The sequence below is a fragment of the Eleginops maclovinus genome, chromosome 19, assembly GCF_036324505.1.
Source record: "Eleginops maclovinus isolate JMC-PN-2008 ecotype Puerto Natales chromosome 19, JC_Emac_rtc_rv5, whole genome shotgun sequence".
NCBI classification, from domain to species: Eukaryota; Metazoa; Chordata; class Actinopteri; order Perciformes; family Eleginopidae; genus Eleginops; species Eleginops maclovinus.
In genome coordinates this window covers 3667978-3691448 of record NC_086367.1, presented here as the reverse complement: position 1 = coordinate 3691448, position 23471 = coordinate 3667978, and the positions used below count along the sequence as shown (strand labels likewise).

Genomic DNA, 23471 nt, shown 5'->3' with positions numbered 1-23471 from the left:
TAGGCTAGAGTGATGTCACTTCCTGTGCTCTGTTGCATCATTAATCATCCTTTGGTTTAATGAAAGTGAGTTGAGGTCAGCCTCGAGTCTCAAGCATGATTTTACTGTTTTCTTTTTTTAACCTCACAGAGATTCTTGCATGATATTGATTATTTTCCATTCTGTCATCACATACTAAATAACTTTTAGTCAACTGTCTTTAATTTACTCATTATTTCCTCATTTTCTTTACATTTTCCATCTCTCTCTCCATTCTCCATCTCAGCTCCACCCAACCCCAAACGCTTCCGTTTTCTCCGCAGTAAAAGTCAAGAGAAACTCCTCTCCCCCACCTCCCTCACCTCCTCCTCCTCCTCCTCCTCCCGTCCCTCCCTCTTACTCACTAGAAGACTTCGGTTCTGGTCTTCCTCTGAATACCCAGCTGACGTCATCACTAGCCAGCCACACTCAGACAACGGAGTATTCTAACATCCTCTTCATCATCCCATTAACCACACACACCATCATCAGCATCATCTTCTCTGACACCCCCCCAACGGACTGTTCAACACCACGCATCTCTGTGACTCAAATGCACATATCATACATTTCATACGATTCACACACTACAAACACACACAGGTTCATGCTGCAGGTGTGAGCCTCCAAGTATTACTAGTAAGTAGTAAACACATGCAGGTGTGTGTGTGTGTGTGGGTGTGAAAAAGTGTGTGCACATGTTTCCAAGCATGCCTGCAAAGAGCTGCACACATTGTATTATTATAAGCTTCAAATGTTCATTTAAATCAAAATGACAAAGCTGCGCAGCTTCGATGTTCTCATTGTATTAAAAGTTAGGCTCTTTGCTCAGTTTCAGATCAAGGTTGGATCAAAAGAATACAATTCATCTTATTATATTCTTATAGACTCATATTATTAATAATATCAAACAATCTATAGAATCAGATTCCAGTATTGGGGTTTGTGTAATCCAAACATTTCCACTAACTCTTTTGTCTGGGTTATTTTAAATTAAGGACAATTGGTGGAAAAGATGTAATTTCCATAATTCACAACATGTCTTTATGAAAAGCGCCAATCCATATTTCTTTGCCTTCCCAAAACATTATTTTTTACTGCTGTCAGAAAACGTTGCTTTCCCGATAGCTGCCATCCTGTATTCAATATGTGAATTATTAACAATCTCACATCTCCATTTATTACATTTATAAGAGAACATATATAGTTATCTTTAAACCGAAAAGTCATTTAAAAAATGAATAACTCTTCATGTCAGATTAAGTACTTTATTCCAAAAGAGGACACACGTTTTCCCCTCTTGTTATTATTTAGAAGTGTTCACAGTGGATAACAGAAGTATTTGCAAAACAACAAGGTATTAATAATAAATATAGTAATCTACTTTATTTATCAAGCGCTTTATCCGCTGCTCAGAAACGCTTTACAGAGGTTAAACATTTAAATTAAATGATTTATATATTTTAAGGATTTAGTTACTTAATACAACAACCTTAGTAGAAGTTTCCAATGTATAAAAACAGCCTTTTGGTACTGCTTTAATATAAATAATACATGCCTTTGTGTGCGATCACCTCACCTTATGCTTTAATGCTTTTAATTGTATATTTAGAGCACTTCTCAGTGTGTGTTAAATGCTTTGCTGCATTTCTCTTTCTCAGTCAAGTCTAGTTATCATAGCAACCATACCTGTCACCTAGCACATCTTTTACAACTTTGTTTTCTCCCAGCAGCTGAGGGTGGCTTATATAGGCTAGTGTTACCTTACATGAGGCATAGTCAAGGACATTATTTTGTCTGTTCGGCTGAATGTAAACACCATTTGTTGGGTCCATTCATGTCCAAACTTTTCTTTCCAAAATGCAGTCATAATGTCGGAATAGAATCAGATGCATTCACTGAATAATAACTGATATCACAGTGATTAATCAGTATGAATAAACGAGTGGATTCCTCACGTCTTGCTTGGCTTTCGTGCTGCTTTCTGCACTGCACACACATCTTTTGCTAACACCTGAAGGTCCTCAATGGTTCCTCCTAACCTTGTGATGGGCCTGCAGGTTTGGAGGACAGGGGCCGGGGTGGTTATCGTAGCAGCACTCCAGGAGGCAGCAGTGAAAGCGTCAACGGAGAGAACGGACATGGGCAAGGTAAGGAACTCTGAATCCAGCAGGAAAAGTGAGCACATTGTTGAAGATAGAAGTTGTTTAAAGCCCAACATTAAGGCATGTACAGTGTTTATCAAACCACCTGCTTGGAAAGAATGTGAAAACAACAACTGGAATAAAATCACTTTTCATTTCCAACCTGTTACTCAATCAGGTCTTTTGCAATATTGAGTGTTGACAGTGGCTGGTTGCTCTTAAGCAATTGCCCTTACGACAACAATACAGCCTCCGGGGTCAGGAGTGCAATCTGTCTTCCTCTTCTGTGTGCTGGTCATTGTAATGGTCTGATCAGCAATTTGAGAAGCAAGAGTGTTGAGAGACACATCTGCCACAGGATTGAATGTTTTGACACATTATGTAAAAGGATATGTTATTATAGCATGTGTTTGTATCAAATGCTGAATTTAATGATGATGAAAGAAGCATTATGTTATAAAAGAGCCTTCAGCTTTCAGCACTATAGGTTTGAATTAATCTACAGTTAGACATTGTTTCGCTCATGGCAGCCTAACCACTTTGGGTTTCCCCCCCAGGTCCGACCCACAAAGCTCTGAGCTCCACTCCCAGCCATCAATCGTCCCCACTGGGCCCCACTAATAGCTCCAGACTAGGAGGCCCCGCCCGCAGGCCCAGAGGTAGATCCGCTGACTCATATAGAACCTTATTTAGAAGTCATTTAGTGAGAGTGTTTAATCTAAGGTGTGTAAATCATTTTCAGGTCTGTTATTTGATGAGGACTCTCGCAACACCCCGGACTCCCTTTTTGGTCAACATGGCAACACGGGAGGTCGCCCGGGATCAGCAGACTTCAGCCACAACACCTCCAGCTCCAACTCACCCGTCAACTGCAGAGGTACACACTGTGTTCTTTAACAGTGAGATCTTAAGTCCTATTCAAAGAGTTTTTGTTCAAATAAATATACATTACTGAAAATACATAATGTTATTAAACCTTAATACAAATGTGCAAAAAATTAATATATTTATAACTTTAAAAATACATAATTGTTAAATTCTAATAAAACATTTTAAATTTAGACATACCTTACTGAAAATCAAAAGAAATATCAAATTCTAATGAAAATATGTAAATACTGTATACATATACACTGTATGAAAATAAATGTTATCAAATTCTAACAAATATTTGTAAAAATAAATATAGATTACTGAAAAAAGATAATATCATCAAATCATAATTAAAAATAAATATAGATTACTGAAATCAGATCCTATTAAAATATAATAAAAATTGTGAAAATAAATGTACATTACTTAAGTTATATAATATAATTAAATGTACAGTACATAAGTTTTACATACAGTGAATCCTGTATTATTCTAATGGTAGTTTTTGTTTCAGTCAGTGGTAACCAAATGTTTTCTTATTAGACCCCTCGGACCGTCAGACTCGCTCAGCCAGCCTCTCCAGTGATGATGTCACAGGTCTCAGCCAATCACAACTGGCTCTGTCACGTAGCTCCACCCTTCCATACGACCACGCGCCCCAGAGGGCTCAACCGCAGCGTGGAGGTGGGGTTCGGAGTAAGACCCGCACGTCTTCTCCTGTGAATGAAATGTTGACCCTGGAGGAGTTCCTTCACGAGAGCAACCTGAAGTCCCCCCCTATGGTAAGCAATATCTTCAGCATGGTAACAACATATCATCGCTGAACACAGTGAGTTACCTGCAAATAAAGCATCCTTATAATGCAGATGCAGTTAAAAGAAGTTATTCCCCTCTACTGTGTTGCTTCTATCATGGCTTTCTACAGAGGGGTACTACAGGTAACGTCAGGAAAAATAATGAATGATCTTCGTAAGTCAGAGGAAATATTGAAAAACTAGAAATGAGTCACTTCAAAAGAAAAAAGATGAATGTGTTTTCATTCCTTAACGCCTTATCTGTCCTCCCATTCTCACACAATGCCTTGGAAACTCTTCAGGGCACTTCTTGAATACTTGGCACAAACCTTCTATTGGACTCAATGATGAAGTGATATTGTGGTAAAAGTCAAAGTGATCGAGACCTTCCAAAACTTTTTGGGGCTATAGATCAAGGATTTGTTTGCCATTAATCTTAGTCTATGATTAATGAGGTCAATTATGAAGGGATGAAGTTTTATATCCAGACTGAAGTAGTTCAAGTAGGCTCGATTGTGACCACTGGGTCAGCTACTGAATGACTGAGTGTAATGACTTTATGGTATTGCATATATAGTTTATACCTTGGTATTACATGTATATACATATCTATATATGCGTTATCACACATGTTCATTTGCTTATGTACAGTAATAAAACACTAACTTAAGTTTCTTATGAGGCAGGTTCTACAGGTTCCATATTCCTAACTTTCTGTTTCCTTTTCATCAAATGACCTCTTTCATATAATATGCAGAACACCAGTTGTATCCTGGAGAACACTCCCTGGTTATCTAAGGACTGTTCTCTGGGAATGCAAACTAAACAAAAGACAGGAGTTGGGTTAGTGGTTCAACTTTAGCCAAACGCAGCACATGCTTTGACCCAAGAACCCCTCACAACTTGATTCAAGTCATGGTCATTGTTTTACATACTAATTACCCGTGGCACATGTCAGTGGCACAGTATATGGTGTATGTCATTTACGTCTCTCATGGAGCATTGGCATCACTTAGACATTTTTGTTAGCTAACCCCTTTGATAAAATACAGATCTACATTTTTATTCTTCCTTGCTTTGGTTTTCCTTCATCTAGGTGTCAACAGGAAGCAAGGAGGACTTAATGACTGAATACTTCACCAGAAGTCCCGCCCCCTCGGGGCCCCCTGCCAGAGATCAGACTCCTACCAGCTATGTCACGCCCACTGTGCAGTCATCCAACCAGAGGCCAGGCCAGAGCGTCAAGCCGTTGCCCCGCCAGCCTGTGGGCCAATCCCCTGCCTCGTGCCAGACCGTCACCCAGAGGTCCTGCCAATCCCTGAGCAGGGCGTTCAGCCTGGCTTCGGCTGATTTGCTGCGCTCCAATGGACCAGACAGTTTCCATGGCAATGAAGGCCAATCAGATGGGGTTGTCCGCAGACCAGGGGGAGGGGCTAACGGGAGGGAACGCCCTCTCTCTGCTCGGCTGGCTGGCCCAACCAATCAGCATGGAGACAGCAGCTTCCTGAATCTGCCCATTCACCATTCCACCTCTCTTAATCTGCAGACAGAGAGACACGCAGAGAGAGAGCGAGAGAGGGGGAGGACTCTGACTCCTGTGTCTCGAAATGGCCCCACCCAGTCCTCCTCCTACCACAACCGTGGTGAGGTTGCCATGGTCACCCCTGTCAGGGCTGTGTCGGCCACGCGACCCGAAGAACCCTCAGTACAAGGGGAGGGGCTAACGTCAGCTGACTCCTCCCACCTAGAGAAGGAAAGTGAGAGAGCAAGGTCTGGATCTTTGGAACGGCCCAAGAGCACGCCTGCCTCCCCCGATCCCAACAACGACCCCCAGACTGTGTGGTATGAGTATGGCTGTGTCTGAAGAGCAAGTGTGACTCTGTCAAAAAACTGGACCTGGATTCTGTACAGTGTGCTGGGGCTGGGAGCTTTACAAACCCTCAGACAGGAGTTATCAGCCTCTGAGCTGTGCTCTCTGTCATGTAGATACATGCTCCAACTCTGGCAAGTCCTATCTTTGCTCAAATTCAACTGGAATTGAGTCAACGAGCAGTCCCACATGCAAACAATGCTTGATCATCCTGTTGAAAGTTTGACAAAGTTGAACTCCATCTGATAAGAAGATGCAACTTTTAAAACCTGGAAAGCTAAGCCAAATTTGAAGGAAACCATTTTTTTTATCAAAAGCTGAATCTGTCTGAGATGGATGCAATATGAACACAACAACACTATAGATGGTCTCTGAGGATGCTGGAATACGTTGCCTATGCTGTTTAATTTCAGTTTTTAAAATGAATATTGAATGTTTTGACCAGATGATCAAATGATTTTAAAGACTGCTAAATTGAACACAGAGATTGGAGATGAGAACCCATAACACTTAAAGCCTGCAGGATCAGAGAGGACAAGGAAACCAAGTCTGGGCTCAGTCTATGAGCTGGAACTCTCTGACTGCTGACCTGCTGGTGTTTACCTGGAACAAGCCAGCATTAAAAAGAGTGGTTGAACTGATTGAAGGCAAACAGAAGCAACTGAATGTATCGGCTTCCTCCTCCTCTTTCTGTTCTCCTCTATTATCTCAAACAAACACTGGAAGAAAGGAGCCGCAGAGGGGGAGGAAAGGGGTGGGGGTAAAGCAAAGAGGGTTGAAGCAAGTGATGGAAGAAGGGGTTGAGGGGAGCTTTGCTGAGAACACATTGATGGATGCTGGGACGGATATAAAGCAGGGACTTGAGGAATGGAAGACAAAAATGATGGGCAGGGCTCCTCCCTGTTAAATTACAGTCTTTCTCCCTCCATCTTTAGACTCTCCTAGCATGCAACACTCTGACACTTTACTGGAAATGTTGTTCTACGCAAGCCAACACTAGTTTCAAACACACACACACACACACGTGTATATAAATATATATAATGATATATACAGACGGAGGAATTGTCCTTGAGGGGGTCGACTGTGGCCTCGCTAACCATTGAGCTGGATTTAATTCACACACACACACCACAGGGTGAACCACTGTGTTTTTGGGAGAGTGTACCGCTGCATGCTAAGTAAGCCGGACAGTTGAGAGTACTGCAGAGAGGGAGATATTCAGGCTTGCATTGAATTCAATAAAAGCATACTGTAGGGATTTGTCCTTTGGATTTTGGAATATTTCTGACAAATTGTAAATGCAATTGCAAAAACTAAAAAATGAGGCTGCAAAAAAAAAGCAAAGCTAAAGGCAGCTAATCTTTACTTGTTAGCTACCACAGCTTGGGACATTCACCAGTGGGGTATTTACTGATGTGTTTTATGTTGTAGAACAAAACATGGAACCACTGATCTTATTTCATGCAACTAACCAAAAATACATACCCTTTGATTTCAAGACGAGGGATCCAAAAGAGCTAAAATGCTAACTCATCTGTGAGTTTGAGGACACCTGCACCACTCTATTATGTTAGGTACAAGCATGTTAAGCTCCTTTTAGTCTAGTCACAACACCGTCTCAGTGATTTTATTGTGTTACCATCAAGAATACATACAGAGATATATTAAACACATCTTGTTCACCTTATTAAGAGTGGAGGTAATAATAGAAGGTTAAAGAAGGTCTTCAACACTCCCATTGAAATAAATGACCTTAGTTATTCACACACAGGTGAAAAGGTGTAAAAATGGGAATTATGCACAATTAATCAGATTCAAATGGAGACATATTTAGTGTTTTCATCACCACTTTTGGGAGAATTTATAAATACTTGCTGCATTCTTTTGAGCCCATTAAACAGAAGAGAGGAGGAGGTTAAAGGAATAAATGAAAGTGCGCTGGAGACAGACGATGAATGATTATTATGCTGATTTGACCCTTGTCTGTAATTACTAACCCATCCCTTCTGCATTGTTAATGACGAAGACATTCCTAAAAAGCACTAGAGCGATGATGAGGAGGAGGAGGAGGAGGGAGAGGGAGAGGGAGATGCAACACTGGAGAAAGAAGATCTGACTGGAATCCATCACTAACCGTTCCTCTCAGCTTCCCAGCACATGTCAATATGCAACGAGCTAAATTATTAAACCTGTAACATTTGTACATGACGTTAGATTTTATAAACTGGGGAAATGTTTAGAAGACTTCTGGACTAGAACTTCACCTTTTTTAAAGAAGAAATGTTTGTTGATACCAAAAATCCTGATCAATACCTGTGAAGTGGGTTTCAAGATCTTTTTTATCGTGTAAGATCCTTTTAGCAGATGAAGTGAAATGATGATACACTGTAGGTTGATGCTGTCTATTTACCTGCTTTGTGTGTGTGTTGCCTTTTTAATGTCTGCACTCCTTTCATTTTTAGTTCTTTAAGTGTGTGTGTGTGCGTGTCTGTGTTTCAGTTTGCTGATGTCAAATTTCGTCATTAGAAATAGAAAGTTCTAAGAAACTTTTTATATATTGAAACCATCTTGCGCATCTCACTTCTTCCTGGAAAGTGTGTGTGTGTCCTCACTCTCTGTTTGTCTGTATGTCTGCATTGTTTACTACCTGTGTTTCCACGATGACCTTCTCATTTTTGTGGTTGTTAATGAAAGACTTGCGTTGAGAGGAACGGCATCATCAGCCCGCCTGCTTCCTGCTCAGTGACGGATTTGTCTTACCGCAGATGAACACTAAGAACCAGAAAGTTATGAATTCAAGAGAAGTAAAGCAGAAGGGAAAGGAGTGCTTACGTCACGGACATTTCCTGCTGTAACTGGAGTAGCCTCTACTTCACTTTAGAACTGCTCTGCTGTGATGTGACTACTGTTCAAATCTACTGTTTTGGTTGGGTAGAGACTGTTGAAATCACACCCAAAAGATTTTTGGTAATAAAGATTTATGAAAGTGAACTGAGGCTCCTATACCTGATTGTTTAGTGTGTTTTAGTGCAGTTGTAATTCACAGGTTTTACTTTTTGAACAAAACTCTTATTGATACTTGAGACCCAGTGTGTAAGGGGATCTGTTAGCTAACTGAAAGCAACATTCAAGGTCCCCTATTATGCAAAATGCACTTTCCTTGTCTTTTATACATAAGTATGTGTCCCCGGTGTGTAAGGAGACTCACAAAGTGTCAGAAATGACAACCCTCTCTCTTTTCCTCCTTACCCACATCTCTAAAAACGGGGGTACAAACGAGCTGATCAAGATTTGCTGACATCATAACTGAAATGTGGGCTGGCTTTACATTGAACTCCTGGAAAAGTCCCGCCCATGTGACACGTCCCAACCTATCGTCCCAACCTATCGTCCCCCATATACAGTCGCGAGTTGAATGCCCTCCGCAGCACCTCTGTGTGTCTGTGTGTTCAGCAGGAGGGACTTAGAGTTGTTGTATATATAATAAATATGACGTGGACAAAATTGTTGGTACCCTTCCGTTAAAGAAAGAAAACCCCTGAAATAACTTGAAACTGACAAAAGTAATAATAAATAAAAATGTGTTGAAAAGTAACGAATGAAAATCAGACATTGCTTTTGAATTGTGGTTCAACAGAATCATTTTAAACATCAAAATAATGAAACTGGCCTGAACAAAAATGATGGTACACCTAGAAAAGACTGAAAATAATTTGACCACAGGGTCATGGTTTCCAACTTCCTGTTCCCTTGTCACACGTTTTTTGAATGTGTGTTTGGTCTGATGCCGGAAATACGCTCTGTGGTTAATACAAGCTGAAGAGACCTACTCTAAACCCCAAACCAAACGCCAAACATTAGCCACCTTTAGCTTAGCAGGGGTAATGTGCAGCCATGTGAGCATGATGTACTTTGTTTATGACCTTATGTTAGCTTTTTACTTCTGGCTATTGCATTTAATCTTCAAACATAATCGAGGTGGTGTTTATATTTAGAGATTATCCTGCTAGACATAATGTGTGTTTGGCACAGAGCCTGTTTTCTGCAATATTCTGAAATCCAATTATAAAATCCCATTGCTTTTAGTCGAGGAAACCCTTGTGATAAATACGTAATCACTACACCAGTTTATCCAAGTGTCTCAGTAAACCAATAGTATTATGGCAAGCTGTGCACAAAAACAGAACCCCAAACTGAAGCAGCTACTGATATTAAGTTTGATTATTGTACTGTATGTTCCCGTGCTGAAAAAGGGGGCATTATCTCGCAATATTGGGATATTTCCATATTAAAATATGTGTGTATAATTCATGGGTATGACAAAAAATGCACAGCTTTAACAGAAAAAAACAGTTAAAAGTGGCATATTTTCACAAGGCACCAGAAACATCACTCCAGATGAATTCTAATGTTGCTTTGTGTCTGTTGTGTAGTTTTAAGCTTCTAATGATGATCAAACGTTTTCTTTGAACGGAACTTTACTTCCAAATGCACTATTACAGTATTACAAAGAAGTAGTATTTATTTAAACTAAGGCAGGTTGCGACTTGCGACTTCATCTCTGGAATCCTTCATACAACGAATACGCATTACACATTACTTCCTGTTCATCAAAATAAAGGTCTCACATTATCACATTCAAACTAATAATTTTACCATCAGGAAGTAACATTCTCCAAATATCTACTGTAAATAATGTAAATACTTTTCTCCTAACTGTTTTTAAACTAAACAATATAATCATGTCAATTTTACTATTGGATTCAAATAATAATTCACAACATTCCCGCCCAATGAACAATTGTTCATTACTATTCAGTCCACTTAATTAATCTCCAAAGGATATATCAGCTGAACAGGTCTTCTTAACACACTGCCCGTAGAAGTACGAACAGTACAGGAACGAATGAGTCCATCTCTTCCTGGAAACAGTTCTGTTATTCTGCCTATTTTCCAGGTCTGCCGGGGTGCATTGTCTTCTCCGATCAGGATGACATCTCCCACCTTCAGCACAGTGGGTGTAGGTGTCTCACACTTGTGAGCTGATTTCAAGTCCATCAAGTAGTCTTTTCGCCAGCTGTTCCAAAGGCTGGTCAAGAGTCTTTGACGGTACTTCCATCTCCTTCCCATGTCCTCTCTGCTCACATTTGTCGCCTGAGATGGTGGAAGCATAGTCTTTGGGGGTAGAGAAGTTAGTCTTTTTCCAACCAGGAAATGAGCCGGTGTGAGTGGCTGGGGCTCTGAAACATCCTCATGTACATAAGAGAGGGGCCTGGAGTTCAGCACAGCCTCTACCTCGGCAAGCATGGTTGTAAGCTCCTCAAAACTTAATGAAGCTTTCCCCAGGATCTTCTTTAGGCATGTTTTAACAGATCTTACAAGTCTCTCCCAAAAGCCGCCCCACCATGCAGCTCTCTCAGCAATGAACTTCCAGGTGATCCCCTTATCTGTGAAAAACTCTGTGAGCTCTGATCCCCTGAATGACTTCCACAGTTCTTTGAGATCTTGGTCTGCTCTTTTGAATGTTTTGGCATTGTCCGAGTAAATAACTTTACACAGCCCTCGTCTTGCAATAAATCTCCTTAAAGCTAAAAGAAAGTTTTCAGTGGTCTGGTCTGTGACTAACTCCAAATGCACTGCCCTAGTGACAGCACAAGTGAAGAGTGCAATGTATGCCTTCTTAGGCTGTCCACTAGACTTTACATACAGTGGACCTGCAAAATCTATCCCAACTACTTCAAAAGGTGGGGATTCTGTGACTCTGTCTCTGGGTAATGGAGCTGTTATTTGCTGAGCTGGTTTCACCTTTAACCTCCTACAGATGTAACAATGTGACACCACCCGCTTCACTAGCTGTCTCCCCTTTAAAACCCAGTATCTTTCCCGCATTTGAACAAGAGTATCTCTTACCCCAGAATGCATCACTCTCTCATGGCATTGCTGAACTAGTAGCTCAGAGTATCTGTGATTCGTTGGTAGCACATATGGGTGTTGTTCTCTGTAACTAAAGTTAGAGTGCTGTAACCTGCCTCCTACACTGACAAGGCCATTTTTATCCAAGAATGGTTTCAAGTCTCTGATTTTCGAATCTCTCTTGATGTCTTGACCTGATGTCAGCTGACAAATTTCTTGGCTGAAGCTCTGCTCTTGTGTCATCTTCACCCAGTACACTTCTGCTGCAGTGAGCTCCTCAGAAGTTAGCTCTCCCTGCGTTTTCAGACTGGAGCGGGCATTAGCTATGAACCTTTTCACCCATGCAGTTATTCTTAACACTGTCTTTAACCTGCTGTACTTGTGTAAGTCTAACAGTGGTTCAACTTGTTCAGTGCTAGCGAGCTGTACTGCTGTCTGGAACTTGGATCTGAGCTCAGTGCTCACCTCATCCGCAACACGGTCCTCATCAATGTTCTCTGCCTCATCAGTTGGTGATAGTGACGGAGGGCCGCTCCACCACAGCCGGCTTTGGATGAGGTTCTCGACGCTCTGGCCTCTGGTGGGTAAATCAGCTGGATTGGTTTTACCCTGGCAGTGAGACCACTGTTCTGGATTGGTGAGACCTTGTATCTCAGTCACTCGGTTTGACACAAACGGCTTCCATTTTTGTGCTGCACTGCGTATCCAATGGAAAACAATCATCGAATCTGTTCTCATACTCAGCTGATTTTTCTCCATGTTCAGAGGCTTGAGAAGATTATTTCCTAACCTTGCTCCAATCAGTGCACCCATAAGCTCTAAGCGTGGTAAAGTCAATTTCTTTAATGGGGCTACCTTTGCCTTGGATGCCACAAAACTTGTCACAATCTCCCCTTCCTTGTTCGGTCCTTGTAGATAGGCAACAGCACCGTATGCCTTCTCACTGGCGTCGCAGAAGACGTGCAGTTTCAGTGTCTGTGAGTTTGGCTGAATGTCAATGTGGTACCATCTCGGAATGGCTAGAAGGTGTAGCTTCGGCAGCTCCGCACACCACTGATTCCATTTTTCAGCCAAATCTGTGGGCAACTGTTCATCCCAACTGATTCCCCTCTCCCACAGCTCTTGAAACAGGCACTTTACCCGTATGGTGAATGGAGTAAGGAAACCAATAGGGTCAAAGATACGAGCTGATGTCTGTAGCACACTCTTTGTGTTCTCTTTGCCCTTTAAAATGTTCAACAGTCCCTTTAAATCAAACACAAACTCATCTTTCTCTGATCTCCATACTAACCCCAACACTTTCAGCACATTTCCACAGGTGTCTGTTTCTGTCGCGTGCTCCACTCCACTCTCTGCCCACTTGGCTCTCAGATGTGGTGAGTTGGTTACCCATTTGCACAGGTTCATGCCGGCATGGGACAGGATCTCCTTTGCTGTTGAGGAAACTGAAAGGGCTTCATTCACATTACTTGAGCTGTAGATCAGATCATCCACGTAGAGAGACTCTCTCAGTGCCTCCACTGCCCTGGGCTGCTCACTGTCATACTGCTTGATGTGGTTTCTTATGGTGGCAGCTAACAGGAATGGGCTGGGCGACACTCCGAAAACTACTCTACTCATCCTCATAATCCGCAGCTCACCTTCAGCATCTTTGGTCAGAGGTCCATGTAGCCACAGGAACCTAACAGCATCTTTGTCCTTCTCTGCTAGAGCTATCTGCAGGAAAGCCTTGGTAATGTCTGCAGTAAAGGCTATCTCATGTAATCTGAATTTGATTAGCACATCTAACAGGTTTGGATTAAGGTTTGGCCCGGTCAGTAAACAGTCATTTAGGGAGGGGCAACCTTCCTCATGTGATGATGCATCAAATACAATTCTCAGTTTAGTTGTTACCTTATCTTCTCGAAGAACAGCATGATGTGGCATGTAGTATCTCACAGCCTCTGGCTGCTCTGCCGCTGACACATCCTCAGGTACATCCTCACAGATGCCTTGCTGCAGATAATCCTGTATGACATCATTGTACCTTGAGTACAGGGTTGCATCCATTTTGAGTCTCCTCTTGAGGCCTTCGAACCGTCCTTTAGCCACTCGGAAGTTGTCTGGGAGTGTCGGTTTGTCAGGTCGCCATGGTAACTCAACTTGGTAGCGGTCATCTTTGTGTGTCACAGTCTGTTCAAAGTTCTGTAGAGCGTCAGTTTCCACTGCACTCTGGGCCTTCTCATTAACAATGCCCAGTGACTCCACCTCCCAAAAGGCATGTAGCTGTTTTGAGATCTGTGTGTCCTCTTCTAGGCTGATGTGCATACAAGTAGCATCAGTTACACTGGATGTTGAAACTGGCCCCTGCAAAGCCCACCCGAAGCTGCTTTCTACGGCCACTAGTGATTCTGTTATTCTCTGGACTTTGCCTGACACCACTTTCCAGTAATAGTCTGCCCCTATGAGCATCGACAGTTCTGGGTCATCAGGGCCGTCCAGTGGAAAATCAGCAAGCTGCAGACCTTTTCTCCTGAGCTCCTCTTGGATGGGTTCACTGGGGACCTTTATCACTGCCGAGCACACTTGAGGGGTTTCCACAGCTTCAATCTCAATCCTTTGCTGTGTGTTCCACACATTTTCCAGAGAGACCTTCACAATGTTACGCTGTGCCTTCACAGGAGCTGTAGATCCAAAGGTGTGTAGATGCAGCGTTTCTTGTCTTACCACTGGTAATCTTAAGGCTTTCACCACACCCTCATGAATGAAGCTTCTCTGGCTGCCTCCATCTAACAGACAGCGTACGATTTTTCTCCCTGCTGGGCCCTCTGTCCATGCTTTCACTGTCTGGAGCAACACTGTGTTCTGTGAATTAGCTTTCTGTTTCGCTGTGCTGGACACAGAGGACACAACAGCCTCTGTGCTGCCACTGTCCACATCTGCCTTTGCTTCACCTTGCTCACAAACTGACTGGTGATGTCTGCGACCACACAGAGGGCATGAAACACCTTTAACTTTGCAGAATTTTGCTATGTGTTTTGGGCCAAGGCACACGTAGCATCTTCCAAGCTTTCTTAATTTTTCTTTGCGAGTAGACACAGAATTCTCAGTACAATGTTCTGGTTTATGGTTAGCACTGTCACAATATATGCAGATCTGTGGTGCATTACTTGCTGTGTGCAACGCAGTAGCTGAGGGCACGTTCCATTTTTTAGGTTTGTTTTCATAAGGGGGTGCTGGCCTACTGAATGGTTTATTACTTGGTGGAATGTCTCTTTGAGTGTTACCTGGTCTGGTAAGCTGAAGTGCTCTCTCTCTGCTTTGGACCTCTTTTTGCAGGAACTGGATGAGCTCTGGCACCTTCCATTCGTCATTGGGGTCTGACTTGCGCGTGTAGACTAGTGCTATGTCTTCCGGCAGAAGCTGGAGCAGTACTGGACATAGCAGGCAGCCATATGTGTCACTGTGAACTCCCATGGACTCTAGACTGCGAATCTGTATTTCACATTCGTCGTACAGGTGCCTGAGTGCTGCAACATCTGATGACCTTTTCACAGGGGTTAAGCTCAGTAGTTTGGACATGTGTGCACTAATTACAATGTCTTTCCTTCCAAAACGATTGCGGAGCAATTCAACTGCAGCGTCATAATTGCTATCATTCAAAGTAAGCCCTGCAACAGCTCTTGCTGCTGCTCCAGTCAAATAGGATCTCAGATAGGTAAATTTCTCCCTCTTACACAGTGCATCATTCTCATGAATAGCCGTTTCATACTGAGACCAGAATTCTTGCCACTGGCTAATTTCTCCACTGTATTTCTCTATCACCAGCTTCGGTAGTTTAACAGTCTGTCTACTCACTGGTCTCACGGAGTTCGAACTTGCATTGCTCACCAGCACACTCACGTTATCACGTGCAGGCTGAATGAGCCTCGTGGCACGAACCTTCAGCGTGGTAATGCGGTCCTGGTATTCCTGAGTACTAGCAATCTCCGTCTCAAGGTCGTCTGTCGACGTTTCATCTTCAATGCCTTTGTTTAAGTCCATTAAAATATCTTCCTTGGTCGACAATACTGACAGCATTTCACAAAGTTTATCACAGTCGGGCACCTCATTGATCACCTCCTCATCTAAGCGATTCAACCACTTCGTTGTAGATGTGCGTACCGTCTTTCTCTTCTTCTTCATCCGTTCAAAACGCTCGGCCATCTCTGCTGCCAATGTAGCTAGCGTTAGCTTCCAACTTCGACACAGTCAATTCAATCTTCAATTCCCGGGTTTCGGCACCAAAATGTTGTGTAGTTTTAAGCTTCTAATGATGATCAAACGTTTTCTTTGAACGGAACTTTACTTCCAAATGCACTATTACAGTATTACAAAGAAGTAGTATTTATTTAAACTAAGGCAGGTTGCGACTTGCGACTTCATCTCTGGAATCCTTCATACAACGAATACGCATTACACATTACTTCCTGTTCATCAAAATAAAGGTCTCACATTATCACATTCAAACTAATAATTTTACCATCAGGAAGTAACATTCTCCAAATATCTACTGTAAATAATGTAAATACTTTTCTCCTAACTGTTTTTAAACTAAACAATATAATCATGTCAATTTTACTATTGGATTCAAATAATAATTCACAACAGTGTCTGCTGGATGATGTTGACTCATTATCTGCATTATTGTCCTTGAGGGGCTTGGTTGTTGTAGTGTTCTCACTCAGAGTGTAACAACTCTGATTCAACACAAAGTTAAACCGTGTCCAATGAAAACATGAGTCGTAGTGGAGTTGACCTTTTACTCTGAAGTCTTCATGACATTTGGTGAAAAGGCGTTGCCTGTACAATATTTCTTAGTGGATGGCTTCGGAAGGCTTCGGATGGCTTCAGAACACACCTAGCATGTCTGCATCACTCTCAGTCCACACAAGCAGGGAACATAAACAGGAAGTCGCGAGTACACAGGCGACCTTATCAGGAAGTGATGTCATGAGTAACTCAACTATCAAAATAAAATAATCTTAATAACCTTTTTACTGTTATTATTAACTACAATGGATATAAATGAATTATTACACATTACAGTTAAATGGTATAAATGCCTTAGAGGCAACACACTCCCCGTCTGGCCTATGTGAGGCCACTATGAACTTGTGGGAGTCTGAAACATCAGTCTTTAGATCAGTCCTTAGGCAGAAGTAGGACTACCTCTGCAACTGGCCTTAGGAAGGTTCTTGCATCCCCTTGGTTAGTAGTTTTTATCTCAACCTTTCTCACATGTCCATCCTTCCCAGGGAAGGTTGCAGTGACTATGGCCATGAGCCAGCAGTAGAGATTTGAAGGTGGAAAAGCGCTGAAAGCGGCCAGAGGTAAGTTCAGGTTCCTTCAGGTGAGTAGTGCAGGTACGCACCTGTGGTCGGATCTCTGAGTCATTTTCCGGTCCGATGAGCTCAAACGTCTCACTAGTTTGTGTTGTCTCTGCAGATGGCTGATGCAGGAATGAAAGTCCTGAGAACCAAGAACTCTGCGCAACATGGGATGCAGGTAAAGATCTCGATGCATGGTCCGCAGGGATTTCTTCTGTGCGTACATAATGGCATTGTTCTGGTGTGGAGGATTGTCGGATGCGTTGAACTCTGTTGTGGACATATGTGTCAAAACGTTTTGTCACATTATAAATGTACCTGAGTACCACCTTGCTGTCCGTGTAGAACCTGATAGCATCCAGTTTCAGATCTAGCTCCTCTCTGATGAGATCTGACAACTCTACAGCAAGGACGGCGGCGCAGAGCTCAAGCCGTGGGATCGTAGGTTCGGACTCAGGTGCTAATTTGGCTTTGCCCATAACAAGTCCTACTTCAGCTTTTCCATCCTCCTGAACTGTTCTCAGATAAGCGACAGCTCCAATGGTCTTGATCGAGGCATCCGAGAATACACACAGTTGCGTCTGCACAGCTTTGCTGAGCGAGGTTGGTGTGTATGTGCGTGGCACATGAAGCTCCTTTAAGACCTGAAGAGAATCTCTCCAGGTTTCCCATTTCTTCAGCTTGTCTTCTGGGAGGGGTGTATCCCAGTCAGACAGCTCTGAGGTAAGTTCCCTAAGAAGGGCTCTTCCCTGGATCGTGACGGGTGCCAACAAACCCAGGGGATCAAAAACACTGTTGACAGTGGACAGGACTCCACGTCGGGTAAAGGGTTTGACAACAGTAGATGCAGAGAAGGTGAATGTATCTGACCTGATCTCCCATAGCAGTCCCAAGCTACGCTGCATGGGTGTTGTTTCTCCACTCAAATCTAGATCCTTGGTGACTGGAACACAATCCTCAGGCAGGAAAGCTCCAATGACTGCTGGACTGTTTGACACAAACTTATGTAAGCGGAGGTTTGATTCAGCAAGTGAAGCTTGAGTTCGTCGGAGGAGGTCGATTGCCTCTGCTTCATATGGCAGAGACACCAAGCCATCATCTACGTAGAAGTGTCTTTCCACAAACTTCACTGTGTCGGGCCCATACTTCTGGGCGCCTTCAGCGATGGTTCTTCGCAGGCCATAAATGGCTACAGCAGGAGATGGCGAATTGCCAAAGACATGAACTCTCATGCAGTAGTCGACAACCGACTTACTTAGGTCATTATCCTTGTGCCACAAAAACGAAGGAAGTTGCGATGATTTTCATGTACCAAAAAACAGTGAAACATTTGTTGGATGTCGGCTAAGACAGCAACTCTCTCCTTCCGAAAGCATAGAAGGACGCCTAGGAGAGAATTGTTCAGGTCGGGACCTGTCAGAAGCACATCGTTGAGCGAGACCCCGGAGTACTGTGCGCTGGAATCGAAAACGACCATGATTTGGTTGGGCTTTTGCGGGTGGTATACCCCAAACGACGGAAGATACCAGCACTCCTCATCTGCCTCCAATGGCGGTGCTACTTCTGCATGACCGTTGGCAAAGATCTTTTCCATGAATGCCACATATTGATCCTGCATCTCAGGATTCCTTTTGAGCGTCATTTCTGTGGACATTGGTGTCCATGATCTTTAGAAAGAAGACATCATCTATTGACGGAGCAGGTTTGTTATCATGTTCAGTTTGGTCAAACACTGTGTGTCCTAGCATCCTCTCTGGCAGTCTACTAGGCTTGCTGAAGTTTGGTTGTTTTTCCTTGACATGCATGAAACTTGTACAAGGCTGAAAAATGGACTGGCGACCACCATCTAACACATGGGTCTTGAATGTGTCAACTGTTGGCTTGTGCACATTACCTAAGCACACTTCTCCTATCACCACCCAGCCTAGATCGAGACGTTGTGCAAAGGGAGCGTTATGTGGCCCATTTACTTGTTGTCTGACCTTGTGTGCTCTAAGCACGTCTCTTCCGAGTAGCAGGAGTACCTCCGCTTCTGGGTCCAGTTCAGGAATATGTTTGGCGATGTGATGGAGATGAGGCTGATGCAAAACTGCACTTGGTGTCAGGATCTCAACTCGATTGTTTGGGATTTCAAGACACTCGAGTAGTGATGGTAGAGAGATGAGCACCTCTCCATCCAGCGACTCTATCTGGAATCCTTCAGCCTTCCTGCCATAAGTTTCCATGATGCCGGAGCATGTTCTGAGATGGTACGAAAGTGGTTTGTTTTCCACACTGAACAGCTTAAAGAACTCTGGTCTGGCTAAAGAGCGATTGCTCTGGTCATCCAGGATCACATAGGCTCTAATGGCTTTGTGCTTTGAATGTTTGGGGTAAACCTTTGCAAGGCAAATCTTCGAACAGGAACGACCCCACTGACCTAGGCCACAAACCTCTGTGCAACTTGTTCTAACATCAGTCTTATTAGAATCTTCTCCCTCCCCGCCGTTCACTTGTGGCAGCGGAGGAGCCTTGGTGGGTTGAAATAATGGGCTAGGGTGCATGGCTGCGTCATGATTGGTGCTTTCACACTCTAAGCACCTCACAGAAGATTTGCAGTCTTTGGCTACATGGGAAGTTGAAGAACAACACTTGAAGCATATTCCTTTCTGTTTTAGAAAAGCTGTTCTGTCGACCATGGATTTGTTTCTGAATGTCCTGCATTTTTTAAGTGGATGTGGTTTATCGTGCAGTGGGCAGTTCTTGTTAGGGTCATTACTGATTGTCGAGACATCTGTTTTGTGAACTGTGATAGATTTGTTGGTGTTAAAACTTTTCACAGGTAGATGTTCTGGTTTTGTGGGATTTGTGCTGCTGCTTTGATGAATAAAGCTGGGGTCATTTCGCTTCTTAGCCTTGTAACACACAAAGTGACAAAAGTAAAAGAAGGGAGGGAAGCAACCATTGTTCTCTTCTTTGTACCATGACCCAGATGACACCCACTTATCTTGAAGTCCATATGGAAGCTTGTCCACAATTGGTCCAATACCTCGGGAGGTATCTAGATACGACAGCCCAGTGAGATATCCATCCTCCTTGGCGCCTTGTATCTCCATGAGCAAATCTCCAAGTTCACGTAATTTGGTGTGACCTTTGGCTGAAATCCTTGGAAAGCTGTCTAGCCTCTGGAACAGTGACTGTTCAATTATTTCAGGGGCGGCATAGCAGTCACGCAGCCTCTCCCATTCTTTACGTAGAGCTAGATTGGCATTGTTGACATGCACTGAGCATATGCGTCTCACCTGTTCACCAGACTCTTTCCCTAACCACTTGGTCATGAGGTCTAGTTCTTGTGTTGCTGTGAGTTGGACTTCAGCCACTGCATTGGTGAATGAGGACTCCCATGCGCGGAAATTCTGCTTATCATCATATTGGTACAGACCTGACATAACAAGATCTCGTCGTGTCAAATACTGTGCCAAAGGGTCTGAAGGGGGAGGCGTGCTGGCTGGAGACCTATGTGGGGGGCTGTGTGTCCGAGCACGTACGTGTGTTGGAGGGTTTATCCTTTTAATGTCAGTCTTTGACTCAACTTTGTTTAGTTCAGACAGGTTTGGTGCAGGTAAGTGTGTTTCATCTCCTTTTTCACGCTTGGTCTTATTATTGGTAGGTTGAAGTTCTGTTATGCTTGCAGGTGGGTACAATGTCCTGAAACTGTCCCATGATTCAGCTTGGTCTGGCGGTTTTATAGGTGGGACCGGTGCTAATGGAGAGGTAGGCTGATCCTGATCAAATTGAGATTGAACATAATCACTGGTGCGTTGCTGTCTAAACCTTTCCTCTGACTTTCTATTTTCCAATATCGTCACCTTCTTAAAATAATCGCCTAAGTCATTTTTTCAGATTGTTCAGGAAACACAAAAAACTGAACCATTTGTTGAATATATAACTAAACATAATGCTGAGGAGGCATGTGCATTTATTCACTTCTCCTTCCAGCTCTTCTTTGCTGGGTTCTTGACTGATGCCTATTAATGTGGCAAATTGTCAAAGAAGTGATGACACTTGACAGGCATGATGGGTTTCATTGACTGGAGGTCTCCTTGATTGGCAGAGCACATGGAAACAATCGTATCCATGCCATTGGCCCATTTGGCACCTGTACCCTTTGTGGCAGTTCTTTCCACACAGAGGCTTCTGAGAAGGACAGTTTGAAATGGACCTTGCCTTCACTGCTAAACTGAAGAGACCGCAAGTCATGCACAGTCGGGTCTCCAGCTTTTTTGCCTGGTCTGATGCTACAGAAGTAGGATCCATTCAGTTTCAGGAACTCATCGTGCTTGAGCACTTTCACATGGTAAGGTGATGGCCTGATTCTTGCAGTCTGGAATATAATGACATAGTCTCTTGGGGTGAAGATATCTGCAACTATTTTGCGTTCAATAGTACTATGCATGCTGTCACACTCCATTTGTGTATGACCTGCAACAAGGTATTTCTGTGTTATTAGTACCCCATATTTCCTTGCAAGCTCAGAGTATGCATTCGCCAAACATGCATTGCGATTCTGATAACCACAACCGTCGCTCCACACTATGATCTCCTTGAGTTCTGGATGGCCTTTGATCACACCTTCAAAATGATGATACTGAAGATGTGCAAATACCCCGCTACACAGGTCACCTTCTGATTCGTCCCAAACATAGCAGTAGCCTTCCTTTGATCTCAAGTTGAAAAGGGTAAAGTTATGGACCTGCAGTTTTGTTCTGTAATACAGGCTGCTGGCTTGGGTTTTTGGACACAGTAGCACAGCTTGCAAGTCCATTGTCCAAACGGACTTCTCTTCATTAGCACAATCCTTGTCGCAGGATTTCTCTTGCCTCGCTTCATCCTTCTTGGTGACATGTGCGTCATATTCAGCCTTACTGATATTCCCATGTTTGAATGAAACACGAACATCACACTGATCTTTTCTTGGAATAAATACGGAATATTTCTCCTCATGGAACACAGCTGTGAAATATTGGACTCCAACAGCCCTCACTCCAGCAGTTGCAGCTGCCTGTTGATATTCATGATGTAGTTGGGAGATGGTTGTGCCTGGGTAAAGGAACTTCTTGTCTTTGTAGGTAGCTGTGCTTCTGCAGTAGTGTGAATTAACACTGGGCAGGTCCCTCAACCAGTTCTTAATGAAATCCTTGACATCAGGTTCAACCTTTTTTCTGCTTGCCACTCTTAGGTCCAGATTTAGACGGCGCTGCTGCTTGTTTTTCAGGGTCGATGGAGTCGTTCAGCCATTTTGTAATGGTTCTTTCAGGGAGACCAAATGTAGAGGAAAAAAGTGCCTTGCACACTTTAACACTTGTTCCATCTTCAAGCTTCAGTTGGTAGGACAATGATGAATTGCGTCGGGATGCCTCGGCAACTTTTTTTTGCTTTATGTTAACCTTTGTGACCAAAGTGGTGATGTATAACCAACGTTCTTCCCAGGTGTTCATTGCCCAAATCTTGTAAAAATACCCACTGCCGCTGCTCTTCTGTAAGGACATGGCAGTCTCGAGTTGAGACTCGCTGACAGAACTTGGAGTTGCAGGGAGGACCCATAGCCTTTGCACTTATTTCTTTGCCACCTTTGCTCTTGTATGACATTCCCTTGAGACGTTTCTGCTTGGATTCCTAGCTTTTTAACTAGTTCCTAGCTTTTTAGCTAGTTCCTAGCTTAACTGATTTTAACTAAAAAGACTGAATAAAAACATGAAATATTATGCAATACTTATAGCTTAGCGTATATTATAGTAAACATCTTCACCTACCAATATGGGAAGAGCCCTGAATCATGGAAATAACTTCAGCATCTGTGTAGAATTGTCTTCTTCTAGTATCAGCCGCCATCTTGAAAAGCTTGTAAAATTGCCTAAGTCACACTCTTGACATATAGGCAATTATACTAAAAGGATAGAATGGCATGATCTGTTTAACTGAGGATGTAGGCAATTTTACCAGAGGTGGCCAGCATCATGAGGAGATGATTTAGGCAAAAAAAAATCATTTTTGTAAAAAAATGACTTAGGCAATTATTTTAAGAGGGTGACGATATAGCGTGTTTCTCCCACATCCTCCAACACTTGTGCTTCCGCGACGGCTGCATCTGCTTCACGCTGTAGCGTTAGCATTTCCAACTCTGTATCAATTCTAGCTGCTTCTAACTTATTTTGAGCCTCTTTTGTTTTCCTTTCTGCTTTTTTAGCAGCCTTTTCCAGTTTTAATTTAGCCTCCTGGCCAGCATATGAAGCGCTTACCTTAGCAGCTTCTGCTTTAGCTCTGGCACGAGCTGCGCTTGATGATGACGATGATGTCATGTTGCTCTTAGCACTTGCTGCTCCTGACTTGTTGCTAGCTGCCATCTCGGACACTATGAAACATCGAGTGCCGCCTTTTCACTGTAGTGTTCTCACTCAGAGTGTAACAACTCTGATTCAACACCAAGTTAAACCGTGTCCAATGAAAACATGAGTCGTAGTGGAGTTGA

The 23471-nt window shown here is 43.1% G+C and overlaps 1 protein-coding gene across 4 annotated transcripts in view; it reads left to right on the top strand.

The window, feature by feature from the left end:
• The window catches only part of ccdc88c (coiled-coil domain containing 88C), a 58432-nt gene extending 49739 nt beyond the window's left edge, over window positions 1-8693 (top strand). For 2 of the 4 annotated variants that reach the window (XM_063908322.1, XM_063908321.1), the window contains 5 exons: window positions 2079-2168; window positions 2720-2821; window positions 2905-3039; window positions 3579-3817; window positions 4926-8693. In XM_063908322.1, the coding sequence (XP_063764392.1) occupies window positions 2079-2168; window positions 2720-2821; window positions 2905-3039; window positions 3579-3817; window positions 4926-5693 (1334 nt within the window). In that variant the 3' untranslated portion in view covers window positions 5694-8693. Of the gene's footprint in view, window positions 1-265; window positions 1976-2078; window positions 2169-2719; window positions 2822-2904; window positions 3040-3578; window positions 3818-4925 lie in introns of those variants that run through there. The other 2 variants (XR_010168010.1, XM_063908323.1) reach the window with 2 other exon arrangements.
• Window positions 8694-23471: the final 14778 nt, after the last annotated feature.